The following is a 27,775-nucleotide window of genomic DNA, read 5'->3' on the forward strand; positions in this document are numbered from 1 at the left end:
AGGAGGAAGATGATGCTGTCATATTATGTGACCGCACAAAGCTGCTCCAGATCTTACACAGAGGTGTCATGGCCTCCTCCAGCTGCACCCTTGTGATCCTCCACCTTCTCCTCCTGGCAGCTGCTGTGAGCTCCATATCTGGATGTAAGTAACCGAATGATAGCATGAGGGCGGATGGCTGCATGTCAGGTCTCGGGAAGGGGCTGTCACCTGGGATCTGGGTATCTCTGGAATCTAATAATGTCTCTTTTATACAATTGGAATAGTAACGTATTGAAAGTCAAAATTATGCAAAAATTTGGGGAGTTATTTATGGGCATGGTGGCCCTGTGTGCGCTCAGTGTATTGATACAATGTAACATAAATATATTCTAAATGTGATTCATTGTGCCACTAAAAGATCGCATTGAAGATTCTGAAGGTTTTATTGTAATATGATTTTATTATAATAATTATTATAAACATTTTATAAAGCACCCTCCTACCCCCCCCCCCCCCCCCGCTGTGACTGTTCTTCTATTCACCAGATTATAGAAATATTGAAAAACTATCTTACTCTATAGACTACAGAACTAGGACAAATCAGATATTGTGTCATTGTCCATTTAATTGAATCAGGGGCTTCTTTTGTTACTATGTTTCCCGTTCACAGACACCAGTTCTTCAGACCATTGATAAAATGTAACATAATGGACCACATTTACTTACATGTCCGACAGAGTTCACCTTCTTCTTCCTGGTGTAGTAAGTGCATTGTCTTGCGACACAATTTGAAAGTTAAATCCCGCGCTCAGTCCGAATCAGTCGGATCGTCCGAAGAAACGCCCCCCCCCCTCCCAATTTGTGCCACATGGAACAGACCCCTGTTAAATCCCTGTGCAAGCCGTGAAATCCCCCCAAAAAAGTGCAAAGTCCGATGAAAGTGCAAAGTGCGACCCTTTGTAAATGAGCCCCACTTTCTACCCAGATGGCACGTCCCTTTAAATGCTGGAGCTGAAGCCTTTGTAATATCTCACTGCCCACCTTGAAATCTTACATGGCTGTGCCTGCTTTCATTGGATATATGCCATTCATGTAGAATTAGGAGACCCCCAAACACATTAGATGGTTAACAGGGCTGGATTATGATAAAATAAAAAATGATATTCCTAAAGCAAGAGGAGCAACTGGCAAGTGGTTTCACTCTCAAGAACCAAAAGTACATTCATACAGTTAATTTCGTCAGCGCTCACTCCTATCAAGTTCTTGAAGGAAGTTCTTTCAAAGTAACATGTCCCAACACTTTACACTTGTTGAGAGAAGATGATTTCAGTCCAAAAGTAAATCCATGCACATTGTAAGGTAGTCTGGTTCTAGTAGTACGGCACCACCACCGAGGCCAATCCCCTCCTGCAATGGGTCCTAACAGGAATCGAGAAAAAGAAAAAGTACAGATCATTTTGGTACAAAATTAAAAAATATTTAAATATTCTACACAAATAAAAACTTAAAACTGCACATATAAAAATACAAAACCTTCAGACGCCCCAGGTGCACCATATGCTCGCCCCAAGTGCACCATGTGCTTGCTGTGCCCCCCAAATAGCTTTATGCAAACTGCAAATGGGACCTGCTTTCAAAAATATCTTACTTCTTTCCAAAAACAGAGTTGAGTATTACACGACTAATCGTTGTCCTGACCTCTCTCCTCATTGTCTTCCAGATGAATCCTACTTCCTGATGGTTTCCTCCGATGGCCCCATAACATCTGGTGCGCAGGCGACGGTGAATGCCAGTTTACTGATAGCAAACGATAGCACGACTCTCATAGCAGACCCCGGACTGTATCACTTCCATTGGATCTACACCCCTTTGCTGCCCATCCACCACTCGCAGAAAAACTCCAGCGCTTCCATTACACTGCAGTGTGAATCTCCGGGGTACTACCCCATATCAGTCTGGGTGACAGAAAGACGCTGCTCTGCGTGCGAACCCATCGCTAGAAACACTACAGAGCTCCAGGTTACAAGTAGGCACAGTTTCTATAATGTACTATGCATCTTTTCCAGGGATTTCTATACTACACGTATGATTTACATATCATGTGTCGGCATATGATATTACCCCTGCCCTCTGTGCGCTGCCACGGTGGATACAGCATGAAACTTAGACCTCATGGTGTATTCTCCGGCCAGCCCCGTGCCAGCTGTGCCATTTCATGCGCCCTAGACACCCACATGGAATGATAAGGGAATAATAATTATTGGGGTCACCCTCTTATTGTGGCTCCTCCCTAATAGCATGGCCCATCTCATTTCACTTTCATCTTGTGGGCTCCCCATCATCTACCACTCATCTGTGGTAGTATCTATCCATGCAGCTTTATGGGAGATTTGAAGGTGACTCATTGGATAAAGTGAGTTTTGTGACCCCCTTTCCCCCTCCCCCAGAATTTCACGCTGGGTTTTGGGGCAAAAAAAGCTATGGAAATACCAAGAGAGAGACATGAGAACCAAGAGTCAGAGAGGGTTAAATATGCGCTCTTATTTCACCTGGCCCATAGGTGTTTTCCAAATTTCTGGAAACAATACTTTAAGTATCCATTACCGTATTTTTCGGACTATAAGGCACACAAAAAAACCTTTGATTTTCTCAGAAATCAAAGGTGCGCCTTATAGTCCAGTGCGTCTTATATATGAACTGTTCTTACAGACAACAGCTGCCTTGAACTGTGCACAGGTCTGCCACCTGCTGGTCATTCATCCTTATAATCCGGTGCGCCTTATATATGAACCTAGACATTTTAACAGGCATTTATTGATGGTGCGCCTTATAGTCCGAAAAATACGGTATGTTTTTTTGCTTGTATTCTGCCAGTATTTTAAACAGTCCAAAGAAACGACCTCATTTGTCGGATGAATGGGAGCAGATCTTTCAGGAAAGAACATTGCTACGGGTGCGTCCATGTGATTAGGGCCTTTAACCTTTGGGAGGGAGTTGGTGGACCCTGTATACAGCCACTTTCCTTCTATATGATTGTTAGGTTAAGATACATGTATGCTAAAACGAGGAGAAAAGGAGGTTTATTCACTAACAACAAGCAGAGATCTTGAAAATGGTGGAAGCCTCTAATGATTTTCAATGTATTATTATCAGTCTAATAATTGACTCTCTATCTGCAGGGGGGATCGTGGGACATCTCACAGCATCACAAGACTATACTAATGACGCTCGCTGGAGGGACGGCTACTTCTTGGCCACGAACAGGAGTGTGACGTTATCTTTCCTCATTCATGACCCCAGTAACTTCTTTAAGTCAGCCACATTCACCTATAAATGGATCCTGGATAACAGGTTTGTTAGAACATAACAAGAAGTTGTCATGTTACCTGTGCAACATCCCCCACCGGGGCCTAGCCCTTGAGGTGAGGCCTGGATACAGCCGGGGCCCGCGGTACCGGAGTGGCTGGCGGTTGCGGCCTAAGCACGCTATCGTCACGGTGCTTGGTACGGGGGAACCGGAGGGCTGTCCTACAGCCTGGCAGGTCTCCAGCAGGGTGGTGTTGGCAAGAAAATGATATGGGAGAGGCTGCTATAGCGGATCTCCCCGGGGCAACCCCTTAATGTCCCGAGTGTGAGTCTCTGGGTGATGGACAGGGTGCCGGTGATGAAGGCAGGGGTAGTAGCAGGGACCAGACGGAGGCAGAAGTTGAAGAAAACAACTTACAGTTCTTTATTTGAACCGCAGGAACCGCAGCAAACGTGCCTTTAACAGGTAGATGGGGTGCCGAGATGTGAGTTGGAGGGAGCCTCAGGAGATAGTTCACCAGCCTGGAAGTAGAGGGCAGGCTGAGAGGCAGCTGTGTCCTGGTAGGAAGCTTCAGCTTGTCCTGTAGGGCTTCAGGTATCACCTTCAAAGGTAAGATGATACCCCTTTTCCTCACTACACTAACTCTAATCTAATGCTCCACTCTTCAGAGGCAGGGGCTAAGCTCTTCCTGCTCTGGTATGGGCCAGACAGAGATTTCTCACTCACTCACTGATTCTCCTAGGATTCCACACTAGAATAATCATCCAGAACATTCCTGGCCAGAGGTTTTATTACCTCCCTTTGGTCAGGTGGTGGCTGCTCCTCCAATCACATCTCAGCTTACAGAGCACAGGATGTAACACATATCATTGGATGACAGCATCCTGCATTATACAAAATACTTAACCTCTGCCTTGCCAGGCAGGATTCACCACTGCAATATCCCTATGTCCTATCAGAACCATGTTGTGTAATGGGATTACATGCAGGTGGGACGTATTCGCAAACCCTACCTCGCCATTGCATCGGCGAGGGTGTTGCATACCCCGGGGGCAATTGAAAGAGCCGCCCTCGGCTCGACTACAGATGGTTTGGGGCACAGAGGGGGCTAAGGGCACTTCTAGGAAGTGCAGGCTATGTGAGGTGTAGGGACAAACCGCCCATGGTCCTGGAGACAGGCACCTGGGTTGGTGTCGGACTAAGACAAACATGTAGCTGTATGACAGTTGGTCGCTGACGCCATTAAACCGAACTGTACAGTAGGAAAGGTGTGGTGTCATGTCCTGTAATCCACTCCTTGCACCAAGGCCTGTATATTTGTTTTATCAACGCTTCTTCCCTGGCGGCAATTATATAGTGTATATATGCATACATTGGCATATGTGACACAATAAAACATTGTACTACATAGAGACGGTCCGACACAGCCACACTACAACCTGAAAAGCCTATAAAAGGGTTAATGCAGACTACTGGCATATCTTCTGACAGTGTGCAAACAGGTAAATTCACATTGGCTTAGGAGCCCAATGGGTACACATCTTGAACGTTACAAACGTTACAGAGGTGGATAGGCTACTCAGGGTAGCATGATAGTAAATGTCTCTTTCCTGCAAAGAAAAGGCATAAAAAGTGCAAACAGAATGTCCATACCTAAAAAGGAAGGCATTAAGTGCAAAATAATAGTCAATAGCAACTTTTCCCTGGAGTATCTGGCAAAAGTCTCTCAGAAGGTCTATTCTGACAAAGTCCATCTTCTGGGTACAGCCCTTGATGTGGGGGGAAAAGTGCAGTAGAAGCAAAGGGTCTCCTCTATGTGTAGAGGGACAGAGTCCTTTGAAGAAATCTCTGCTGTGGCAGAGGAAGGGTGCTATCATAGCACATGACAATAATCAGTTCAAGGTATGTCTCTTGACTGAGATAAATAGGGATAAGAGTCTCAGGAAAGTCTCTGGCTCTTTTGGGGTAAGGAGAGAAGGGAATATACAATATGTACACAGTACCTGAAGTGGGCTACAGCCCTTCAGGGGTTACTCTGCATCTTCTTCGGTGGTAAGTACTTCGGTGTCAGAAAAACGTACCTGCCTCCTCCTTCTGCGTGTCACCAGCTGGTACTCCTGCAGGTACGCAGGAGCTTTACCTTTTGTCTCCCTTTGAGACCTTCGAAGTTCCGGCCTGGAGAAGATAACAACCTCCTCATCGTCCTCCTCTGAGTCAAGCGCTGGAGTCGGAGTCTCAGCTGCCTCTGATGCTTCAGGGGTTGCAGACACTGGAGCCGGATCATCCTCCACAGGCAGCAGTATTGGAGACTGCGGTGGGGATGATGGTCTCTCCGAGGTACCTCTTACTGGAGTGGAAACAAAACAGAATTGAGGCACAGTCACAAGTTCCAAGAAACTGGGGGTAGGTGAACACAAGGAGGTCTGTAAGTTGGGAGTCGAGGTGAGAGGTGTAGACATAGGGGCAAAAGGACGAAGACATCTCTTCAGCCGGTTCCTATGTACCCGGAGTGGTGGACGGTCTCCTCTTGAAATCTCGTAGACTTCAGGGGAGAGACTGTCCCTAACTAGGTATGGCTCACGCTCCCAACGCCCATCTAGCTTACTGGTAGGATGGTTGTTGCGCAGCCACACTCGATCTCCTGGGGCAAAAGGCTCAGCACAGGCATTACGATCGAAGTCCCTTTTTTGTTTCTCTCGGGCCTCTTCCAACCGCAGATCCACAACTTCTCTGGCATCCGCCAGGCGCCTCTGGTGTTCGTGAACCCAGTCAGTCTGGGGGAGTAAAGACTGGGAATCAGGGGACTCCATGTCCCAGGTCATATCAGCAGGGAGATGACCGTGTCTCCCGAACATCAGATAATACGGGGTGTATCCTGTGGAGCAATGAGTGGTATTGTTGTACAGGTACACTAATTCGGGCAATAGTTTTGGCCAGTCAGCCCTTTTTGCAGGGGTCAGAGTCCTCAGCATATTGATTAGAGTCTGGTTCATCTTTTCACACAGCCCGTTGCCTTGGGGATGATAGGCTGTGGTCCTCAGCTTCTTGCAGCCATATAGAGTGCACAGCTCCTGGAAGACTTGGGACTCAAATGCTGTCCCTTGGTCTGTAAGGATCTGGTCCGGACAGCCATAGGGGAGGATGAAGCTCTTCCACAGGGCCGCTGCGGTGGTCCTTGCAGACAGATCTCTGACAGGTACTGCAACCACAAATTTGGTATAGTGGTCGATGATCGTAAGGGCATAACTGTGACCGGATCTGCTGGGCTCCAACTTCACGTGGTCCAATGCCAGGATCTCCAAGGGCCGTTGGCTCACAATGGGACGTAGAGGGGCCCTTTGATTGTGTCGCTCTCCTAGAGCGATGGCGCAGGCTGGGCATTCTCGACACCAGGCTTCAATGTCGGACTTCATGTTGACCCAGAAGAATCGCCTTCGGAGGGTGGCTTCAGTCTTCTGAGCGCCAAAGTGTCCGGACTGGTCATGGTACATTTCCAGTACTATTTTGGCATCCCTCCTGGGAATCACAATCTGGTATAGCCGGTCATAAGTGATAGGGTCCAGAGTTCTTCTCTTTAGCAGACCCTGGTGCATGCTCAGAGTCTTTCTCTGGCGCCACAATTGAGACAGTTCTCCATCAGCTCTTCTGCGCCGGATTCTTTCAGGCACTCGCCCACTAGAGAGATAGTCCATTACTTCTCCTATGGCACGGCTATCAGCCTGAAGACTCATCCAGAGGTCCTTTTCCGCAGGGGGCTCTGACTCTTCTTGGGGAGTAGCTGGCTCTGCTTCTGTCGGTAGGGAGAAAACTCTCTGGGCATCTTGACGCACAAACCGGGCATAGAACGCTGGCATCTCCACATCTTCCCACTGAGCATCCGTGGAGGGTCCCTCCCACTGGTCAGGGAGACGGGACAGAGCGTCGGCGTTGTCATTGGTCTTACCAGCCCGGTACTTGATGGTAAAGCTGAAATTGGCAAGTCTGGAGGCCCACCGTTGTTCCAGTGCTCCAAGACGTGCGGTGTTCAGATGCGCCAAAGGATTATTGTCTGTGAAGACAGTGAAAGATGATGCAGCTAGGTAGTCCTTGAACTTTTCGGTCACAGCCCAGACTAACGCCAGAAACTCCAACTTGAAGGAACTATAGTTCTGGTCGTTTTGCTCCGGTTCTCGGAGGGAACGGCTGGCGTAGGCTATGACCCTTTCAGTTCCGTTTTGGAGCTGGGATAATACCGCCCCTAGACCTTGCTTGCTGGCATCAGTGTATAGGGTGAAAGGCAGACTATAGTCTGGATATCCCAACACCGGAGGTTCAGTCAGCCGTTGCTTGAGCATCTGGAAGGCAGCTTCTCGTTCGGCCGTCCACTCAATGGATACTCGGGAACGTTGGCTCTCTTTTGGCAGGCCCCTTAGAAGCTCTTGCAGGGGAGCCACCAGCTGGGCAAACTTCGGGATGAAACGCCTGTAATAACTGGCAAATCCCAGGAAGCTTTTGATGTCCCGTACGGTTGATGGGGTAGGCCAGTCGTGAACAGCTGCAATCTTCTCTGGATCTGGCTCAATTCCATGAGCGCTCACCACATGTCCCAGGTACTTGACGCTAGGTTGTAGCAGGTGGCACTTGGATGGCTTGACCTTCAACCCATGTTGGGTCAGGATTTGGAAGACTTCAGCCAGATGGTGGAGGTGGTCTTCATAAGTCTTGGAGTAGATGATAATGTCGTCCAAATATAGCAGGACGGTCTCGAAGTTGCGATGACCCAAACATCTCTCCATCAGCCGTTGAAATGTGCCTGGGGCGTTGCATAGCCCAAACGGCATGTTGTTGAACTCGAACAAGCCCATTGGGGTGGTGAAAGCCGTCTTCTCTCTGTCTTCCGGCGCCATGGCTACTTGCCAGTAGCCACTGGTCAGGTCCAGGGTAGAGAAGTAGGCAGCTGACCCTAGGGCTGCGAGGGATTCCTCGATTCGAGGCAGAGGATAGGCGTCCTTGTGGGTGATATTGTTGATCTTCCTATAGTCAACACAGAATCGAAGGGTTCCATCCTTCTTCTTCACAAGGACCAGCGGGGCAGCCCATGGGCTGTGACTCTCCCGGATAACGTTGGCTGTCTTCATCTCTTGTACCAGCTTCTTCACCTCTTGGTAGCGGGCTGGAGGGATGGGCCGGTACCGTTCCTTGATAGGAGGATGAGAGCCAGTAGGGATGGTGTGTTGGATCAGAGTAGTCTGCCCAAAATCCAGTGGGTGTTTGCTGAAGGCCTGGTGGTGCTTCATAACGATATCCAGGACACCTTGTACTTGGTCTGCAGGAGTAAAATCGTCGTCTCCAATATTGAGCTCAAGCCACCAGGATTGCTCGGCAGGCTCACCTTCAGCACTTTGCTTCACTTCCAACTGTTGGGAGGCAGACAGAGCGGTTTCCACCAAGTCTTCAGGATGCACGCTGAATAGAGTGGCTACGGCTTGGTACTTTCTCAGATCCACTGGGGAGTCTCCCACATTTAGTAGTCGAATGGGTACTTGTCCTCGGGATACAGTGACTAGGCTCCTGGCGGCTAGAATGGGCAGGTCTTCATCAGCTGGTAGAGGTTCTACTATCGCCTGGTAGTCTTGACCTTGGACGCCCATGCAGGCTCGACACCATACTAACGTCTCAGTCCCAGGTTGAAGGCGGACAGGTTGGGGATCCTTGATCCGGGCTCTGCAGATTTCACCATTAGGGCCAGCAAACTTCTGTTGCGCCGCTAGAACCTGCATAGTCTCCTGAATTACCTTCCGGGAACCGTTGGGCACTGTTGGCAGGGAGTCGTGGAGAGCCTTCAGCACTTCAGGGTAGCAGTTGCGGAGGACATTGGTACCCAGTACCAGGGAGAAGTTACCGTTTTCGGGCACACGTGTCACCACTACGCCCTGTCTGGTTAACTCAGTGTCTCCAATGGTTAGCGTGGGCTCCCAGTAGCCGCGGATGGGTACGGGTTTTCCGTTCGTAGCAATGATGTTCAAGTAAGCCTTGGGAGGCTGGATTAAGGATGCTCTTCCTCGGCATTTCTCGAAGGCAGCACTCCGGAGGGTGGTCACTTGAGAGCCGGTATCAATTAAGGCCGGTAGGGTAACTCCGTTGATGGTTACATGAACCATGGGGCGAGTCCCCACGAACCTGGGCATCCAGTTAGCATCTCTGGGACTTACAAGTTCTTCCCTTGGAGGTCGTCCCTTAGCTCCAAGGGTTTGTCGTTTAACTGACGACAGTCATTCTCTTCATGCCCATATTTATGGCAGTAGCTGCACCGCTGACGGGGTTTCTTCTGACTCCAGGTGCTTAACGACTTCGCTTCTTTTGGGCGCTGTTTAGTCGGAGATTCACGAGGAGTAGCTGACCGTACCGGGTTCTCTGGAGGTTTCCTCCTCATAGCAGAGACAGTTACTTCCAACTGGGTCAACCGATCAAGGATTTGATGCAGGGTGTCCGCCAGATTAGGGACCGGTCCTGTTATGCCAGTAACTTCCATAGCCACAGGATTAGGTGATGCTGCCTGCATAGGATGGCAAGCGAGAGCAGATTCTTCCATTTCCACAGATTCAGGCTCTTTCTGCGGTCCAGTAGGCGGTCGGTCCCCTAATATGTCAATGGCAATTTCCTTAAACTCAAGGAAGGAGGCCTGGGCATGTTGAGAAGAGATGATCTTTAGTTGACACCTTTGATTTCTATCAACAAGTCCATTAATAAATTGTTCCCTTAAGGTTTGATCAGAGGTTTCAGCGTCTTTGGGCTCAAGGCAGGTGATGGCCTTCCATGTCTCCTGTAGGGAGAGGGCAAAGTCTCGGAGGGACTCTTGGGGCTTCTGTCTTTTCCCGAAGAATTTCTGCTTCAACTCGGAGACAGTACACTTATCAAAGGTGTTGCGTAGCCTATCAAGAATCTGGACCACATTCTGACACTGTTCTCGGGGCCAAGACTTGACTTCCCGGAGAGCGGGTCCTTTCAACTGCCCGGTTAGGATGCCCACTTTCTGTTCCTCTGTGAACGGGAGCAAGGCGAAGGTGGCTAACAACTTGTCCCTGAATTCAGGGAGAGTATGTGCTTCTCCCTCGTAGTAGGGTAACCAGGGGGCCCCCAGATAGTAGGGCATAGTCAGAGGCATCATGGTGGGAGTCCCAGGGACACTAGCCGTAGCAGGGCTGAAGGGACTCTCTGGAGGACTTAACATGCTCCGGTACCCTGAGGAGGAACCAGGGGACGGGACTTGCTCCAGTCCCGTATCTTCGTCCTGGGCGGACATGACTGGTCTAGCTGAGGGAAGTCTGTAGGGTTACACAATGTCCGTTGCTATGGGCGATGGCTGGAATGGGACGTGGGCACTTTAAGACACAGTCACTATTCCCTGGGAGGTGAGCCAATAACCTAGCATCGGAAACAATCTCTACCCCCCTTTAACTTCCCCAGCGGTACTCACTCAGGATCAGCCGCGGTGACAGGACAGCTCCGGTGCACGAAGGTCTCCGTTCCCGATGTCCGGCAGGCAGCAGGGCTCGGTGATGCTCAGCGGTGTTCTCCTCCAGTCGCAGGACACGTGCGCCGGATCTCCGGATGATGCGCACACTGCTGGCAGGCTTCAGGCGCGGCCTGCGCCGAAATCCAAGATGGCCGATTAACCCTCTTCGTTGCCGGCCGCACTCGCTCCAGCTCCTCCTCCACGGTAGTTCGCGCCACTCGCGCAGGGGGCGGAGCCTAGTGACGCCTCTGGAGTTCCCGCCAGTGAGGATTTGGCGAGCTTGGAATACTTGCTGCGCCACACGCCTCTGAGGTAAATGCTTCAGGCGCAGTAGCGCCGGATGTAGCAGAGCTGACACAGTCCTTGCAGGAATTAACCTCTTGAGCGCTGGAGCGGCGCTCGACAGCACGTGGCAGCAGTATAAAGTTCAATGTAGAAACACACAAATACTTGGGCCTAAACCCGGATGGCAGCAGGGTTAGGCAGCACAGTCTTTTTCTTAATAAAGTACAGTCTTTAGTGCCAGGATAAGGCACAGAAGTATATATCCTGTTCGTGACGCCACTTGCAACATCCCCCACCGGGGCCTAGCCCTTGAGGTGAGGCCTGGATACAGCCGGGGCCCGCGGTACCGGAGTGGCTGGCGGTTGCGGCCTAAGCACGCTATCGTCACGGTGCTTGGTACGGGGGAACCGGAGGGCTGTCCTACAGCCTGGCAGGTCTCCAGCAGGGTGGTGTTGGCAAGAAAATGATATGGGAGAGGCTGCTATAGCGGATCTCCCCGGGGCAACCCCTTAATGTCCCGAGTGTGAGTCTCTGGGTGAGGGACAGGGTGCCGGTGATGAAGGCAGGGGTAGTAGCAGGGACCAGACGGAGGCAGAAGTTGAAGAAAACAACTTACAGTTCTTTATTTGAACCGCAGGAACCGCAGCAAACGTGCCTTTAACAGGTAGATGGGGTGCCGAGATGTGAGTTGGAGGGAGCCTCAGGAGATAGTTCACCAGCCTGGAAGTAGAGGGCAGGCTGAGAGGCAGCTGTGTCCTGGTAGGAAGCTTCAGCTTGTCCTGTAGGGCTTCAGGTATCACCTTCAAAGGTAAGATGATACCCCTTTTCCTCACTACACTAACTCTAATCTAATGCTCCACTCTTCAGAGGCAGGGGCTAGGCTCTTCCTGCTCTGGTATGGGCTAGACAGAGATTACTCACTCACTCACTGATTCTCCTAGGATTCCACACTAGAATAATCATCCAGAACATTCCTGGCCAGAGGTTTTATTACCTCCCTTTGGTCAGGTGGTGGCTGCTCCTCCAATCACATCTCAGCTTACAGAGCACAGGATGTAACACATATCATTGGATGACAGCATCCTGCATTATACAAAATACTTAACCTCTGCCTTGCCAGGCAGGATTCACCACTGCAATATCCCTATGTCCTATCAGAACCATGTTGTGTAATGGGATTACATGCAGGTGGGACGTATTCGCAAACCCTACCTCGCCATTGCATCGGCGAGGGTGTTGCACCTGTATCCATCGGGGGCGCTAGAGTGATGCCCCTGATGGATATGCTTCCAGCATGGAGACTAGTGTGTATGAGATATTACAGATCAGGGTATAGCAATGTGAATAACCCCTTAATAACGCTAACATTGCTTATCTTAACCGAGAATGACTTGTATGTACAGGCCAGTGTACATTATGTTGTGTCTCTGTTATTCCTCCTGATAATTGATAGATACATTGACAAGTGGGTGTTACTATTCTCATTATAGTAAGAGATATGTTCTGTATTTCTTTACCAGGACAACAGTTTTTACAACAGATCCTATTGTACATCACAACTATTCTTCAGCAGGAAAGTACAGGATTTCCCTTCACGTTACCGCTCATCTTCATGACGCCGAATACCAAAGGCATTCTGGGAAAAAAACTGGGAACGTCACCGTCATGCTGACATTACAAGGTATACGCGCACCATCATACTGAGGGTTACATTACAAGAGTCTTCATCATTCCAACCGTGCGCATTATTTGTAGATTTACTATGGATCATAAAATGCACCCTCCTTACAAACATCAGAATTAGATATTAAAGGGGGTTTTTTTTGGAACAAAAAGTAATGATATCCCATCCTGAGGATAGATCATCATTGTCGCATTGTTAGGGATCAGGAACCCAGCATCCTCACAGATTATGCTGGTAACAATCAGCTCCGTGATCTATGAAGTGGTCAAACCAGGTTACTGCACATTTTGTGAATGGGAGCTGAAGGGCAGTCACTCAGTGGAGCCATTACACTGAAAACGGCGCTATCTGTGCCCTGTTTTATTACCTTTTTTAAAGGACATCTACTACCAGGATGCAGGATTGTAAAACAAGCACACTGACATACTGGTGTGTGCCCCCTCTGGCAGGATCTGCTCTTCTCTTAGCTTCTTATGCATAATTTTTAAAGCCTTTTTTCTTAAAAACAGAGACATTAAAGCTTAAAGAAGAGCAGAACCACACACCAGTATGTCAGTGTGCTTGGTTTACAATTCTTCATCCTGGTGGTAGATGTCCTTTAAATTACTGAGAAGAGATAATCTGTAGGAATGCTGGAAATCAGTCGCCCCATATATACAATATTGATAACCGGTCCTATCGATTTGTTATAAAAATTATGGGGGGGATTTATCATAAGTCTCTTAGAGCAGAACTGTTCTAGTTACCCCTGACATCCAATCAGAGCTCAGCTTTCATTTTCCCACAGCTGTTTATAAAATTAAAGCTGAGCTCCCCCTATGAGCCTGAGTAATGTGTCACATCGGGAGTCATTTATCATTTTGTTTTCCCCTGCCGTTGGTGTTTTTGTGCCTCTTTTCTGCGTTATGGCTGTTTTGCGCCTATTTTGTGTTTTTTTTGGCTACGCCTCAATTCGCAGTGTGTCATTACGCCCTATTTGACATTACATTGCTCCTCTTTCCAGATGTTTGTGCCCAATTTATTATACTATTACGCCTACATGGGCGCAAGTAATTGCACAATAACACGTCAGTCCTGACCATGGTTAGGAAAGGCAATGGTGTCATTTGTGAACAAATTGCGCCTTTTTTTAAATTTGCGCCTAATAAGGCAATAAAAAAACCTGCATTTGACAAAGACCCAAAACAACAAAGACAAATCGGGTGCAGAAAATAGACGCAAAACGAGCGCAGAGAAGTGGGAAATACGATAAATGACCCCCATAGAGTCACATTGATAAGAAAAGGCTCATTAGATACTTCTGTCTAAATGTATTAATTATTGATTAAGATGATTACTATATAAAATCATGTTCCTTATTGTCAGGGATAGTAACCAGACTTATCTTCTTGTTTCCAGATGTTATCAGTAATATCAGCATCGCTGTCCCTGGAGAGGCCTCTGCCGGACAGACAGTCAACATGTCCCTGCATATATTAGGAAGGTGAGAGAAAACCCCATAATGTGACCCGTCCTGTGGATATAATATACTGCATACACTGTAGGGCCATATCCAGACTCTCTTCTAGTTGCTGGGTTTCCATGCAGTGTCCGCTCATATATCTCCAGCGCTCACATTGACTGTCTATCAGAGCGCTGGAGATACAGAGCGCTGTGCTTAAAGGGGATGTCCACTTTCAGCAAATAATTTATATGGTTTGTAAGGAAAAGATAAGGGCAGGTGGTCAGGCGCAGCCTATAACGGAGGTTAGCCAGCCGGAGGTTAGGGAGGTGGGAGGTGTAATGGAACAGGCCAGGGAGGTGGTCGGAAGGGGAGTGAGGTCACAAAGTGGGTGGTCCGGCTTACATTAAAAGAAGGGGTTTCACCTTTCCATGCCCTCTTTGGACTTCCGCCGAGGATGAAGAAATGCCCGCCTTTAGTGGTGAAAGTTTTTGTCACGCAGCCGCGGGTTAAGGCATTCGAGGTGGGAAATTCTCGCAAAGGGGAAATGGAGGATGATGATTTGGTAGCCGGCCCACCCGGAGGTGGGTACAGGTGGTTGTGGTTACCTGCGACATATTTGAAGAGTGTTGTTAGCTTCAGGGTGTAAGTTAGAGATATTGATGCCCTAATGAACAAGACACAATCTGACATGTGACCCCTTTGTATATTCCTATATTCCATCAGACATGGATAATCCGGGTGCAGCAATCTCTAAGTTCATCAACTTTGGGAAAATATGAACTTTAGGTTGTTTATAGCCTTGGCATTAATGGAGTTTTCAAAACCCTATTCACATGTACTTTACTGTGCAAAACCTGTGCAGAAAATGTGTGAAATCCTCCATGTCCTCACTGTACACAAGGATGTAGATGGACCGGAGCTACTGGTTTTATCCTTGTGATGTAAACAATCTAAGGAACATCATCCGCTCCTAGTGTCATCTACAGCAACAAAAAGTACATGGAATAAGAACAAAATGGGTAAAAATACAGACGGTCCCCTATTTAATGACACCGACTTACAGACAACCCCTAGTTAAAGACAGACCCCACTGTGACCTCTGGTAAAGATCTCTGATTGCTTTACTATAGTCCCAGACTGCAATGATCAGCTGTAAAGTGTCTGTAATGAAGCTTTATTGATAATCTTTGGTCCCATTACAGCAAAACATTTTGAAGCTACAATTGTCACTGGGGCCAAAAAAATTTGTCTGGATCTACAATTATAAAATATACAGTTTCAACTGACATACAAATTCAACTTAAGAACAAACCTATGGAACCTATCTTGTTTGTAACCCAGGGACGGCCTGTGTGTATATTCATATCATAATAGTTTCTGGGATAACTAGTAGGGTTAACAGATCCTTAAGGAGATAACAATTCTTTATTTATATAGCGCACACAGATTACGCAGCGCTGCACAAAGCATGTCAAATTGGTCCCTGTCCCCATGGGGCTCACAATCTAAACAACCTACCAGTATGTTTTGGAGTGTGGGAGGAAACCAGAGGACCCGGAGGAAACCCATGCAAACACAGAGAGAAAATACAAACTCTGTGCAGATGTTGACCTGGGTGGATTAGAACCCAGGACCCCAGCGCTGCAAGGCAGAAGTGCTACTCACTCAGCCACAGTGCCGCCATATTTCCATTTCAGACATGGGATTTGCCATAAATACGTGATAAATATTCTGATACATCTGAGATTCTTGGATAGTGTCTCCCTGTAACAGCCCCCATGCAGTATAGTCTTTGCCCCATATATTCCTAATATAGATGGTAATATCCAGCATAAGACATGAGACCATCGCTGGCATCACATGTCCGGGCTCTGATATGTGACACAAGAGGAAGAAGAAGTAAAGGGCAGGGACTGTCATACTTCCGCATGAGATCCGCTGACACAGATCTTGTGTTATACATAACCATATGTGCTCGGGTCTGAATAATGGCAGAAGCTCCTGTATAGTAATGGAAGATGCTCTCTTCTTCCAGGGAAATGCATTTGATTGATAAGCAAATGCATCCGTTTCTCTGGAAACGCATGCGTGTCCGGGCCGAGGACGCCAAGCGGTACGTGTGACCGCGGCCTAAATATTCCGTATGGTGGCCCAATCCCACCGGCTGCACACAGAGCAGAGGACGGGATATAATGTAATGGCGTTTCCTCTGCTGACAACCGAACAACCGCGCCAGAACCGCGCCAGAACTGTATTACATATAATACAGGGTCTCCCGTCCACTATGTGCAGTCCGTGGGATCGTGCCACTGTGCCACAGTACAGAACATTTACCTTATTTTTCGGACTATAAGGCGACCGGATTATAAGGCGCACCATCAATAAATTCCTGCTAAAACATCTAGGTTCATATATAAGGCGCACTGTATTATAAGGCGCACCTGATTATAAGGATGAATGACCAGCAGGGGGCAGACCTGTGCACAGTTCAAGACAGCTGTTGTCTGTAAGTACGGTTCATATATAAGGCGCACTGGACTATAAGGCGCACCTTTGATTTCTGAGAAAATCAAAGGATTTTTTGTGCGCCTTTTAGTGCGGTACACGGACTGCACAAAGTCATGTGTCATCGCCTAAGGGTGTGGTCACACCTTGTGTTCTTGGACTGGTTTTGGTGCGTTTTTAAACGTGCTGAAAACGTATGCGTTTTTGCATGTTTACTATGTGTTTGGCTGCTTTGAACCTTTGTTTCTTCATTGCTGGAAGTGTAAGCAGCTATGTTAACATTTTCAGAGCTGCTTACACTTCCAGAATGTAAGAAAAACAGATACAAACCAGCTACACGCACTGTAAACATGCAAAAACCCGTGCATTTTTCAAAACGCATCGCAACAGCTGAAGAGAGATTTGCCAAATTCTATCGCTGTTAACATTTGCATTTACAAAGTGCAGAATGTTAACACACATGTTATAATCATGTTTAAGTAAAAAAGTGTTTGTTAACACAATGTTTACACGAGCGTTTGTTATCACAATGTTTGCACACGTGTTAGTGGATGTGTTTGTAAAAACAAATGTTTTTGCCCAATGAGACAAACTTTTTACACATCTTTCATGTGAAAATTTAGAAGATCCCTAAATCAGCGCCCCTTTAATTCTCACGATTCTTGTGTTGTAAGAAGTGAAGCAATTATACTTAATTTTACCACTGGGGTTTCAGAGATGCGCCATTTATAATAACCTGTCAGATATATCTAAGATATCCAAAATGTATGGAGACTGGTAAAGACATGTTGAGATGTAAGACGTGATCCTTCATCTTCCAGTCCCCCGCTGACAGTCTGCTGGCTCATCAAGTCTGACTGTGTGTCATTGGATGGAGAAGACTGCCACCCAGTGGTGATACAGGATACTACCAGCGTGATCAGACATCACTTCAGATCTGCAGGACGTTACTGCCTGAGCGTCAAAGCCCAGAATGAAGTCAGCGAATTGTTAGGACATCAGAGCCTCAGCGTCACTTCTACAGGTAACAAGGAATGGACGGATAGGGATCTGCATCCGTAAATGCATCTATGCCGTCTACTAATAATGTGATTGTTGTATATATTTTTTTTGGAAAAAAAAAAAATAAGAGGCCCCCTTGTCCCAGGACTTGTGCTCCAAAATATCCAGTCCTGTAATACACAATAATGAATATGAAAGCTGAGCAAATCACTGGACTCAAAGGCTCAGAACCGCTGAACCAAGAAATTGGCTCAGGTGTCACATGCAAAATGAACTTGATGTCATGATCGGTTGTTCTGACATAGTGAAAAAAATATTGTGCTGCTTGGCTAGTGGTTATGAGTCCTGTGTATTCACAAGCAAGCCTTTAACTCTTTTCCTTTATGATAGTAATTGATTGGCTGCTTTATGGGGAGATGCACAACAATCAGTGACTGAGAGTGGACTTGAAAGGCAGAGAGAGAGAGAGACAAAGGGAATGCTCGGAAATACATTAGACTCATAACTAACATTAGCCAAACAACACAATAATTTTGTATCCTATCCCTGTAATACTATCTTTTTACAGCATACTTGGGTAACATCATGTTCTGGATGGACTCCCTAAGATGACATTGAGCTTGAGCCTGGAGATACACTATGGCCTCATAGACATATCATTTTCTGTCCTAACCCCCAGCTTTATCTTACAGGTGTGCACCCAGTCTGGTTTGTGCTCCCCTGCTGCACGTTCATTGCCATTGCCATAGGCTTTATCTTCTACACTTTATTCAAAGCCGGCAGCCACAGCCCTCATCAGAAGTCACTGGTGGAGGTAGGTGACCTTATTATCTGCAACTCAGTATAGAGAGAATTGGATCTGACATATTTCACATACAGCAGATCTATGAACGGAAAAAATTGTGCATTGGCCACCAAACAATGGGGCAGATTTACTTACCCGGTCCATTCACGATCCAGCGGCGCGTTCTCTGCGGTGGATTCGGGTCCGGCCGGGATTCACAAAAGTAGTTCCTCCGACGTCCACCAGGTGGCGCTGCTGCGCTGAAGTTCCCCGAAGCCCGCCGGAATGCCCAGAAGTTCACCGGCCTATACCTGGTGAAGGTAAGCGCGAGTCCCGCGACACTTTTTTTAAAAAAATGCGGCGGTTTTTCCGAATCCGTCGGGTTTTCGTTCGGAAACGCCCCTCCGATTTCCGTCGCGTGCATGCCAGCGCCGATGCTCCACAATCCGATCGCGTGCGCCACAATCCCGGGGCGATTCAGGGAAAAACGGCAAAAAACGGAAATATTCGGGTAACACGTCAGGAAAACGCGAATCGGGCCCTTAGTAAATGACCTCCAATATCTGGGTCCTGGTTCATGACAACATCCATCTTCAGGAGGACACAACCTGCTCTATAACATGCTGCCTGCAGATAGGACACTATGTACAATGTACTCAGATCCTCCTGCTCTATAACATGCTGTCTGCAGATAAGACATTGGGGGTCATTTACTAAGGGCCTGATTCGTGTTTTCCTGACGTGTTACTCGAATGTTTCCGATTTTCCCTGTATTGCCCCGGGATTTTGGCGCACGTGATCGGATTTTGGCGCATCGGCGCTGGCATGCACTCGACGGAAATCGGGGGACGTGGCCGAACGAAAACCCGACGGATTCTGAAAAACCGCCGCATTTACAAAAAAAAAAAAAGGTTGCGGAATTGCACTTACCTTCACTCAGCCCGGCTCGGTGAACTCCAGTGCGCTCCGATGCTCTTCAGCACAGCAGCGCCACCTGGTGGACGTCGGAGGAACTGCCTTAGTGAATCCAGCGCAGAGGACGCGCCGCTGGATCGCAAATGGGCCGGGTAAGTAAATCTGCCCCATTATGTACAATCTGCTCAGCTCCTCCTGCTTTATAACATGCTGCCTGCAGATATTACACTATGTACAATTTAGTCAGATTCTCCTGCTCTATAACCTTTCTGCCTGCAGATAGGACACTATGTACAATCTGCTCAGCTCCTCCTGCTCTATAACATGCTGCCTGCAGATAGGACACCATGTACCATCTTCTCAGCTCCTCCTGCTCTACAACATGCTACCAGCAGATAGAACACTATGTACAATCTGCTTAGCTCCTCCTGTTCTTCAACCTACTGCCTGCATAAAGGACACTATGTACAATCTCCTCAGCTCCTCTTGCTCTATAACATGCTGCCTGCAGATATGACAGTCTGTACAATTTACACAGATTCTCCTGCTCTATAACCTGATGCCTGCAGATAGGACACTCTGTACAATCTGATCAGCTCCTCCTGCCTTATAACATGCTGCCTGCAGATAGGACACTATGTACAATCTGCTCAGCTCCTCCTGCTCTATAACATACTGCCTGCAGATAGGACACCATGTATAATTTGCTCAGCTCCTCCTGCTCTATAACATGCTGCCTGCAGATAGGACACTATGGGGCGCATTTACTTACCTGGTCCCGCAGAGTTCACGAAAGTGCGTCGTCCCAAGATAATGCCCTGTGCCACGATTCCCTAAGAGCCGGTCCGACAGAGTTCACCTTCTTCTTCCTGGGGCATGTAAGTGCTTGGGCTTGCGGCACAATTTGAAAGTTAAATTTAGCGCTCAGTCCAAATCAGTCGTATTTTAGGGCAGGCCGATCTCTCTTGCATGGAAGCCGGCACCGCTGTGCCACAATCCGATTGCGTGCGACACAATCCCAACGCAAACCCCTGTTGAATGCCTGTCAAAGCTGCGCAAATCCCGAAAACTGTGAACAGTCCGGCGAAAGTGCGATCTGCGACCCTAAGTAAATAAGCCCCTATGTACAATCTGCTAAGCTCCTTCTGCTCTATAAGATGCTTACTGCATATAGGACATTATGTGCAATCTGCTCAGCTTCTCTTGCTCTATAACATGCTACCTGCAGATAGGTTAATATATACAATCTGCGCAGCTCCTTCTCTATATCATGCCGCCTTCAGATAGGACACTATGTACAATCTGCTCAGCTCCTCCTGCTCTTTAACATGCACCCTGCAGATAGGACACTATGTACAATCTGCTCAGCTCCTCCTGCTCTATATCATGCTGCCTGCAGATAGGACACTATGTACAATCTGCTCGGCTCCTCCTGCTCTATAACATGCTGCCTGCAGATAGGACACTATGTACAATCTGCTCAGCTCCTCCTGCTCTATAACATGCTGCCTGCAGATAGGACACTATGTACAATGTGCTCAGCTCCTCCTGCTTTATAACATTCTTCCTGCAGATTACACTGCATTTAATGATAAGTTCACTTCCGTGTTGTTATTCTTTATTCTCTGTAATTCCAAGTGTTCCCTCGCTATTCCTTTTATTTATGGACAGAAGAACATTTATGGATTTGTTTCCAGCCTCTTTACATTACAGAGATCATATTACTTCATCCTCCTATAGCCATTTAATGGAAAACTTAGAAAATAATGAATGTAGTGCAGAGTGATTGTCCTGCGCCGTCCTGCCTGCACATGATGTACTTACACTCATACGTGACACGTAAATTACCAATGACCTCCGTACATTGAATCCAGAAGACGTCATCCCCCGTTATATCGCGTCTATTTTTTTCATGAAAGAAAACGTCTCATTATGTGTAACGCAATGGATGACAATGTGGGAGAATAGGGTATTAGTCCCGAAGCGCGTTGTGTTTACTCCCTACACTCATCAGCCACTGCCGGTCTTGGCCCCAATTTGCGGCTATGACTCACCATCACCTGTAAAACCTCTTAGCTTTGTCTCCCCGTGCGTCCGCGCCATTCATCAATCAGAACGGCCATTGACTACAGGAAATAATCCCGTATTATCTACCGTAGCCGCATCTTGCGGACACATTGGCAGGATGACTCGCGCAGGATACGGTTTGATTGCTTGTTTTGCGTCCCCGTCCTTTGTCGCGCCCCACAGATCTTCCAGGACGTGTTGTGTCGGGTGAGAACATTCTAGATTTGCTGATAATTACATCCGATGTTTCATGAGACGGCGTCCTGATACTCCTGGCCGCAGATGAAGGCAGGTACAATAGGCGGCGCCGCACGGGGAAATGAATGAGAACGATATCTCACAGTGGCAGAAGCTAATTTACACTCGTCGTGTGATGTACAGAAGGGACGGGGGGCTGCGGAGAAGGGGCTTTTGTATGTACGTATAGAAAGCTGCAGGTAGGAAAACAAACTACCATGACGTCAGCCTCCCCTGGGTCATATCACTACAAAGGAAGCAAAAGAAGATGAAATGTACAGCTAGAAAATCAAAGCCGGGTAATGCAAGTGCTGGCGGCATAGGGAGGGGGGAAATGCTGCGGGGGTTATGCTGTATAGCCAATGTATAGCTATACAAGAGTATTGAGACAATTATATTGTGTGTGTAGTTATATAGGTATCACACATACTACATACATATATTACAGTATATACACAGCACCCCTAATACATACATAAATATTATATATACACATCATTCATACTATTCACATACACTATATATACATAATTCATACTACACATACATATACACTATATAGGCTCACGCATGACCATGTCTTTCTGCGGCCTTGTGTATGAGCCGGGTGCATGGGCCTCAAATAATGGAGCAGGTGGTCCGGGAAAAGCATGTTCAAGTAGACTATCAGAGCAGAGGAGCTACAAAGCAGTTCAATGCAGAGAACTAAGTGCACAGCAGTGTGAGGACACACCTCAAACCTGGTGTTACGGCCGCACCCGCAATCCTCGTTGATCCATGTGGCGCGGCAACCCCCTGGCCCGGACTCAACGCTCCACGCTCCTGACCGACTAGGCCGTGCGCGTCCCTGCTCTTTAGGGCGACCATGCGCCGGCTCTCTGGGATTTAAAGGGCCAGTGTCCTCCTGATTGGTGCTGGAATTTCCGGCTCTGCTATATAACCAAGCGGCTCCCAGCATTCCGCGCTGGATCTTCTCCTAAGACCTTCCAGGGTTTTCAAACCTAGCTTTCTAAAGCTGCTCCTAAAGAAGAGAATGCATTGTCTCCAGCGTTCCTACGCTTCCAGTGTCTCCTGCGTTCCTGTGTCTCTGGCGTTCCAGTTACTCCAGCGTTCCTGTGTCTCCAAGAGTTCCGGTGTGTTCCCGTGATCCTGCTCCTGCGTTCCTGTTCCGTGTACCAGCTCCTGTGTTCCTGACATGAGTTCCAGTGTTCCTTCCTGTGCTGTTCTCCCACTGTCTTCCCGGGTACAGACCTTATTGCTACCTTGGCCTCCACCGTGGGCTAGTCGCACCTGTGGAACGACCTGGTGGCACCCTGCCGCAACAAGACCTTTGTGGCAGGCTCTGGTGAAGACCAGGTGCCACTTAGACTCCAGACCCAGGTGTCGGCTAGTACCATCTCCAGAGGGTCCACAGACTCAGAACCCTGGCACCTGATATAAAATTGCCTGCTTCCGAGAAGGAAACATAGCTACTGCAAGGAAACCCGGAAAGTTGAGTACAATGGCAGTGGAAGGGGGTAATTTTACAGGGGTATTACTAGAGGGTGGTGACAGTAAGGGAAGGGTTGATAGTGGGGGCTTAATTAAATCTACCATCAAAATCCATCATGAGAAACCAGAGACACTTATAGATGCAAACACCGTGACATCAGTAATCTTGTATTTGTTATCCATGACCTCCGTCCTTCTAAAACTAACTATTAAATTTATGGTAATGAGTCTGTAGGGCTACATGGGGGTGTTACCATTGCCCCTCCGTGCTGCAGCTTCACAGGCTGTTCAGAGATTACTTCAGACAAAGGGATAGGGGAGAGGGGTGAGTGCTAAGGGAGCAGAGGGGGTACACTAAGAGGGGAGGAGGTACAGCTGCCACAGCTTTTGTGATAGTTGGGAGTCATGGTGTAGAGCGGAATGATTTATAGACTAGAGTCACCTATCGGCATTATAGATGACCTACCCGAGATGCTGGGGAATAGTCATCACAGATCACATGCTGACATGACAGAGGAGGATTATGGCGTCTTCGCACAAGCTGTGACTGCAATGTCTTCATTATCTGTGAGGAACGGTTTATTCCTAAATCCCAGACATCGTTTCCCGCTAGGTTCAAAGACATTTCACGTCAAGCCACTTTATCCATCCCCGTACAGTATAACCTAGCGACCTGGGTAAGTAGATAACTGTATATATACTTTATGTAATGTGAGCAGCGGGATGAAGGCTCTAGCCATATGATATAGTGTAATACACACAGCAGCCACAATACAATATGGGATGTAAAGGGGAGGTGACATCTCTCCTGACACGCGGAATATGATTGCTGGCCGATGCTTTTCTCCACATGCCGTCATATCTCCATTACAGCTCCTCAAAATGTGCACATAAATGGGGAAGTGGGTGTTAATATTTTTAAAAGGGTGTAATCCTATATCATCTGTGTACCATCTGGGCTTCAGTATCATCCTCTGACCTTAAAGTATGGCAGAAGATGCGCTGCTGACTATAAATTTGTACTTAGTTTGCATTCTGTCTTGCAGCAGTCTGAACGCTGCCCTCACTCAATCCTATTTGTATTAATTGGATTCCACCACACACATCTGTCTCCTGTTGACTTGCTTCTGGGCTGAAGACGGTTAAGCTGTCTGTAAAGGACAGATGTATTGTCCATTCACAATCCTTTCCTGCTAGACTATTTTCTCTTTGATCTGGATGTCCAGGGAACGGTCCAATCACTTTCTTGACCTGGAATCCCATAAGAGGATTGTTTGTGCACTTCCTAGTGCTTGCTATAAGTCTTTCTTGCTAGAATTTGTCTACTTGCCTTCCGACCTTCTTACTCTGTACTTAGTAGTCCTCTTTGTTTTCTCCCATATTTGTATGACCTTCATTCTATATTTTGTTTTTTCCTGTTTTTGACTCTCTTTCAAGAAGGGATCATCTACCAGTTGTCACCTACCGTCTAGGTTAGGATTGACAAATAGGTATGGATATTTGGGTGGACCTAATGTAAGGGCTTACTGTCCAAGTCTACCCTTATCTTTCCTCTTGGCTGTATATACCCAATCAACAGCATTACTGACTGGCACTGCCATCAATCATTGGACTATCTCACAAATGTTAAGGGTATACAGAACCCGCAAAATCCAACTAATACTCTACCCAGAGTGCAAAATTTGACTATACCTAGACACGAATAGTCAGGCTTCCCGTTCCCCTATAGAATTTAGGATACAGTGCTATAGGCTCTCTGGAGGGAAGCTTCTTGTATGACGCTCCCTCTTCATTGTCCTGGGTTGTAGCAGTTATAGGGGACTTACAGAAACCTCCTCAAAGGGAACCTGTCACCAGATTTTAGTTTAATAAACTACCAGGCTCCTCACTGAGGTTATGAAATGTCCTTTTTATAACTCCCTCTTTTATTTGAAATCTGACCTATTCACCTATAAAAAAAACCCTTCCAAAATCATATGCAAATGAGTCGAGATGTCACTTTTTCCCCTAAAATTAATAAAATTTAGAAATTAGATGGGGTGCGTCAATGTAGAAGCTCCTATTTTTGGTTCTATACTACCTAGAAACATGCTTCTGGTGTCATATTAAAGATAAGAATCACACCTTTTAGACCATAACCATAAGGCTTGTGGTTCTGTGAGCTATGGAACTGGAGATACAGCTAAATTAATAGTTGGAAATGCAGGTTTTGTCAGATACAACTGAATGTACAGGTATTGAGAGATGCTGGGAATGCACCAAGACGAGAGAATGGGGCACATTTACTTACCCGTCCCATCGAGATCCCTGCCGTGCGTTGTCCGACGAGGATTCGGGTCTGCCCGCGATTCACTACGATCGTGCTTCCAATTTCCTGCATGTGTCGCTTCCCCGCTCAGGTCCTCTGGAGTTCACCTTCTTCTTCCCGATGCATGTGAGTGTTGATATTGCGACACAATTTGCTTTTTAAATTCTGCGGTTTGTCTAAATCAGTCGGGTTGTCCGACGTCCATGCCCCCTGATTTTTGTTGCATGCAAGCCGGCGCTGATGCGACATAATCCGATCACGTGTGCCAAAAACCTGGGGCAATTCAGCGCAAAAAGGAAAAATTGCGGAACCCAATGAAAATGCGTCGTTCGGACCCTTAGTAAATGTGCCACAATGGGGCTCATTTACTAAGGGTCCGAATTGCGCATTTCCGTCCAGTTTCCCGAATTTTTCTGTTTTGCGGCAAATTCCGCCTGGATATTGGCGCACGCGATCGAATTTCGGCATAATCGCGCCAGCTTTCACGCGACTGAAATCAGGGGGGTGGCCGTCGGACAACCCGACGAATTCGGAAAAACAGCGGAATTTAAAAAGTGATTTGTGTCGCAAGATCAAGCACTTACATGCACCAGGAAGAAGAAGGTGAACTCCGGCGGACCTCGGCGCAGCAGCGACAGATGCAGGAACTTGGGCGCATGATCTTAGTGAATGCTGGCAGACCCGAATCCTCGTCGGAGAACACGCTGCTGGATCGCAACTGGATCGAGTAAGTAAATGAGCCCCAATATCTTCTACATGTCTTCCAGTCCAGAAATATGGGAACAGATGTGTCCAACCTCACCTAAAGTGCCCATAAGTTATAAGGGCACTATAACTATAAATTATAATGTGGGTCCTTTACAGAAGCCACCACTCACCTCCTCCCTCTTGCATTGTTCTCAGCCTTGTAAATAGAAGGTTTCACAAAGAATTTTCCCAGAACTCCTCATTTTCTAGCCCTTGTTATTTCCTATTGTGACAGATTATGGGGTGACACAGCTGCTGCCCGCTCTCCACCTCCCTGAGCGTCAGCTCTGCTACACTGATAATCCATATCCTTCTCGTATGACTGTAAGTCTGCTGGCAGCATGGAGATGGATTGTTAGTATCTGTGAAGGCGTACAATGGAGAAGCAATATGTCAGATTTTGCTAAAATAACAAAACTCCCAGCTGCCTGCTTGGACCTCTTGTACTATAATGAGCACAGGCAGTTCCAAACTTCATCCCTGCAGGATGGTGGAAGCTTGGGGGAGGTGTTTGTATATTCTCCCCGTTTTGTCCTGGATCTGTTGGAGGTGACAATTTATGTGGGTGGCAATAAAGATGGTATTTTATGGAAAATGATTCCTTTTTTTGCTCCTTTTTCTGCCTCGGTTCCAGTAGTCCAGAAATAAAATTTTACTGTAATAATATGTAAACCGTCATAGTACTGAAAAATTGGTCCAGTAAAGGGGGTCCACGTGTGCCCTTCTGAATGGGTTATGGGGGTAGGTTCATGGGACTTCCTTCATTGTCTTGTTCCTGAATTTATCCAGAACATCTATAATCCAGCATTATGTCCCTGCTGAGATGTCATGTCCCACCCCCTCGGAGCATGTAATTTGCATAACACCTTTTTCTGGGATGTCCCTTTAGGGTTGTCTTTGACCCCCATTAAAGGGGGTCCACGTGTGCCCTTATGAATGAGGTATGGGGGTAGGTGCGTAGGACTTCCTTTATTGTCTTGTTCCTGAATTTATCCAGAACATCTATAATCCAACATTATGTCCCTGCCGAGATGTCATGTCCCACCCCCTCGGAGCATGTAATTTGCATAACACCTTTTTCTGGGATGTCCCTTTAGGATTGTCTTTGATTCTGAAGATTAATACAGTTATAAGTGAATGTTATATACATAGTTGTCCAATAATCCATTGAGTCAAGAGCAGAGGTTATGTATAATGATGAACTGATTTCCCTTTTTCCAGGTGGCGGACTTTGATTTCTCTCCAGTCAGTGATAAATATGAAGCTCTTCCAGAGTACCAAGAAATCCCTCGAAGAAGCCTATGCTGCTCGCACTGCACAGCTGACAGCACTGCAGAGGATGGAGAGCAGAGCAGAGAAACCCAGCCCCTCCTACATGCCCCACCCACGAGGAGCTACACTCTCTGATCTGAGTCTAATTATATGCTGCCTATAGTGTTGCCTTAAAAAAAAAAAAGCTTGGTTCTTGCTGTACAGCTCAGTATTGTACCCATGGAACCAGATGTTTTGAATGCATTAAATA

General features: G+C 47.2%; 1 protein-coding gene across 1 annotated transcript; it reads left to right on the plus strand.

Annotated features, from left to right (window-relative positions):
• TMEM130 (transmembrane protein 130) lies at positions 1-27,775 on the plus strand. The gene is made up of 8 exons (XM_072120484.1): positions 1-144; positions 1,703-2,008; positions 3,162-3,333; positions 12,590-12,750; positions 14,152-14,236; positions 17,524-17,726; positions 18,397-18,518; positions 27,475-27,775. The coding sequence occupies exons 1-8, from the start codon at positions 69-71 to the stop codon at positions 27,658-27,660; spliced, it is 1,311 nt and encodes a 436-aa protein (XP_071976585.1). The 5' UTR covers positions 1-68; the 3' UTR covers positions 27,661-27,775.

Source organism: Engystomops pustulosus, chromosome 8 (assembly GCF_040894005.1).
Source record: "Engystomops pustulosus chromosome 8, aEngPut4.maternal, whole genome shotgun sequence".
Classification (NCBI taxonomy): Eukaryota; Metazoa; Chordata; class Amphibia; order Anura; family Leptodactylidae; genus Engystomops; species Engystomops pustulosus.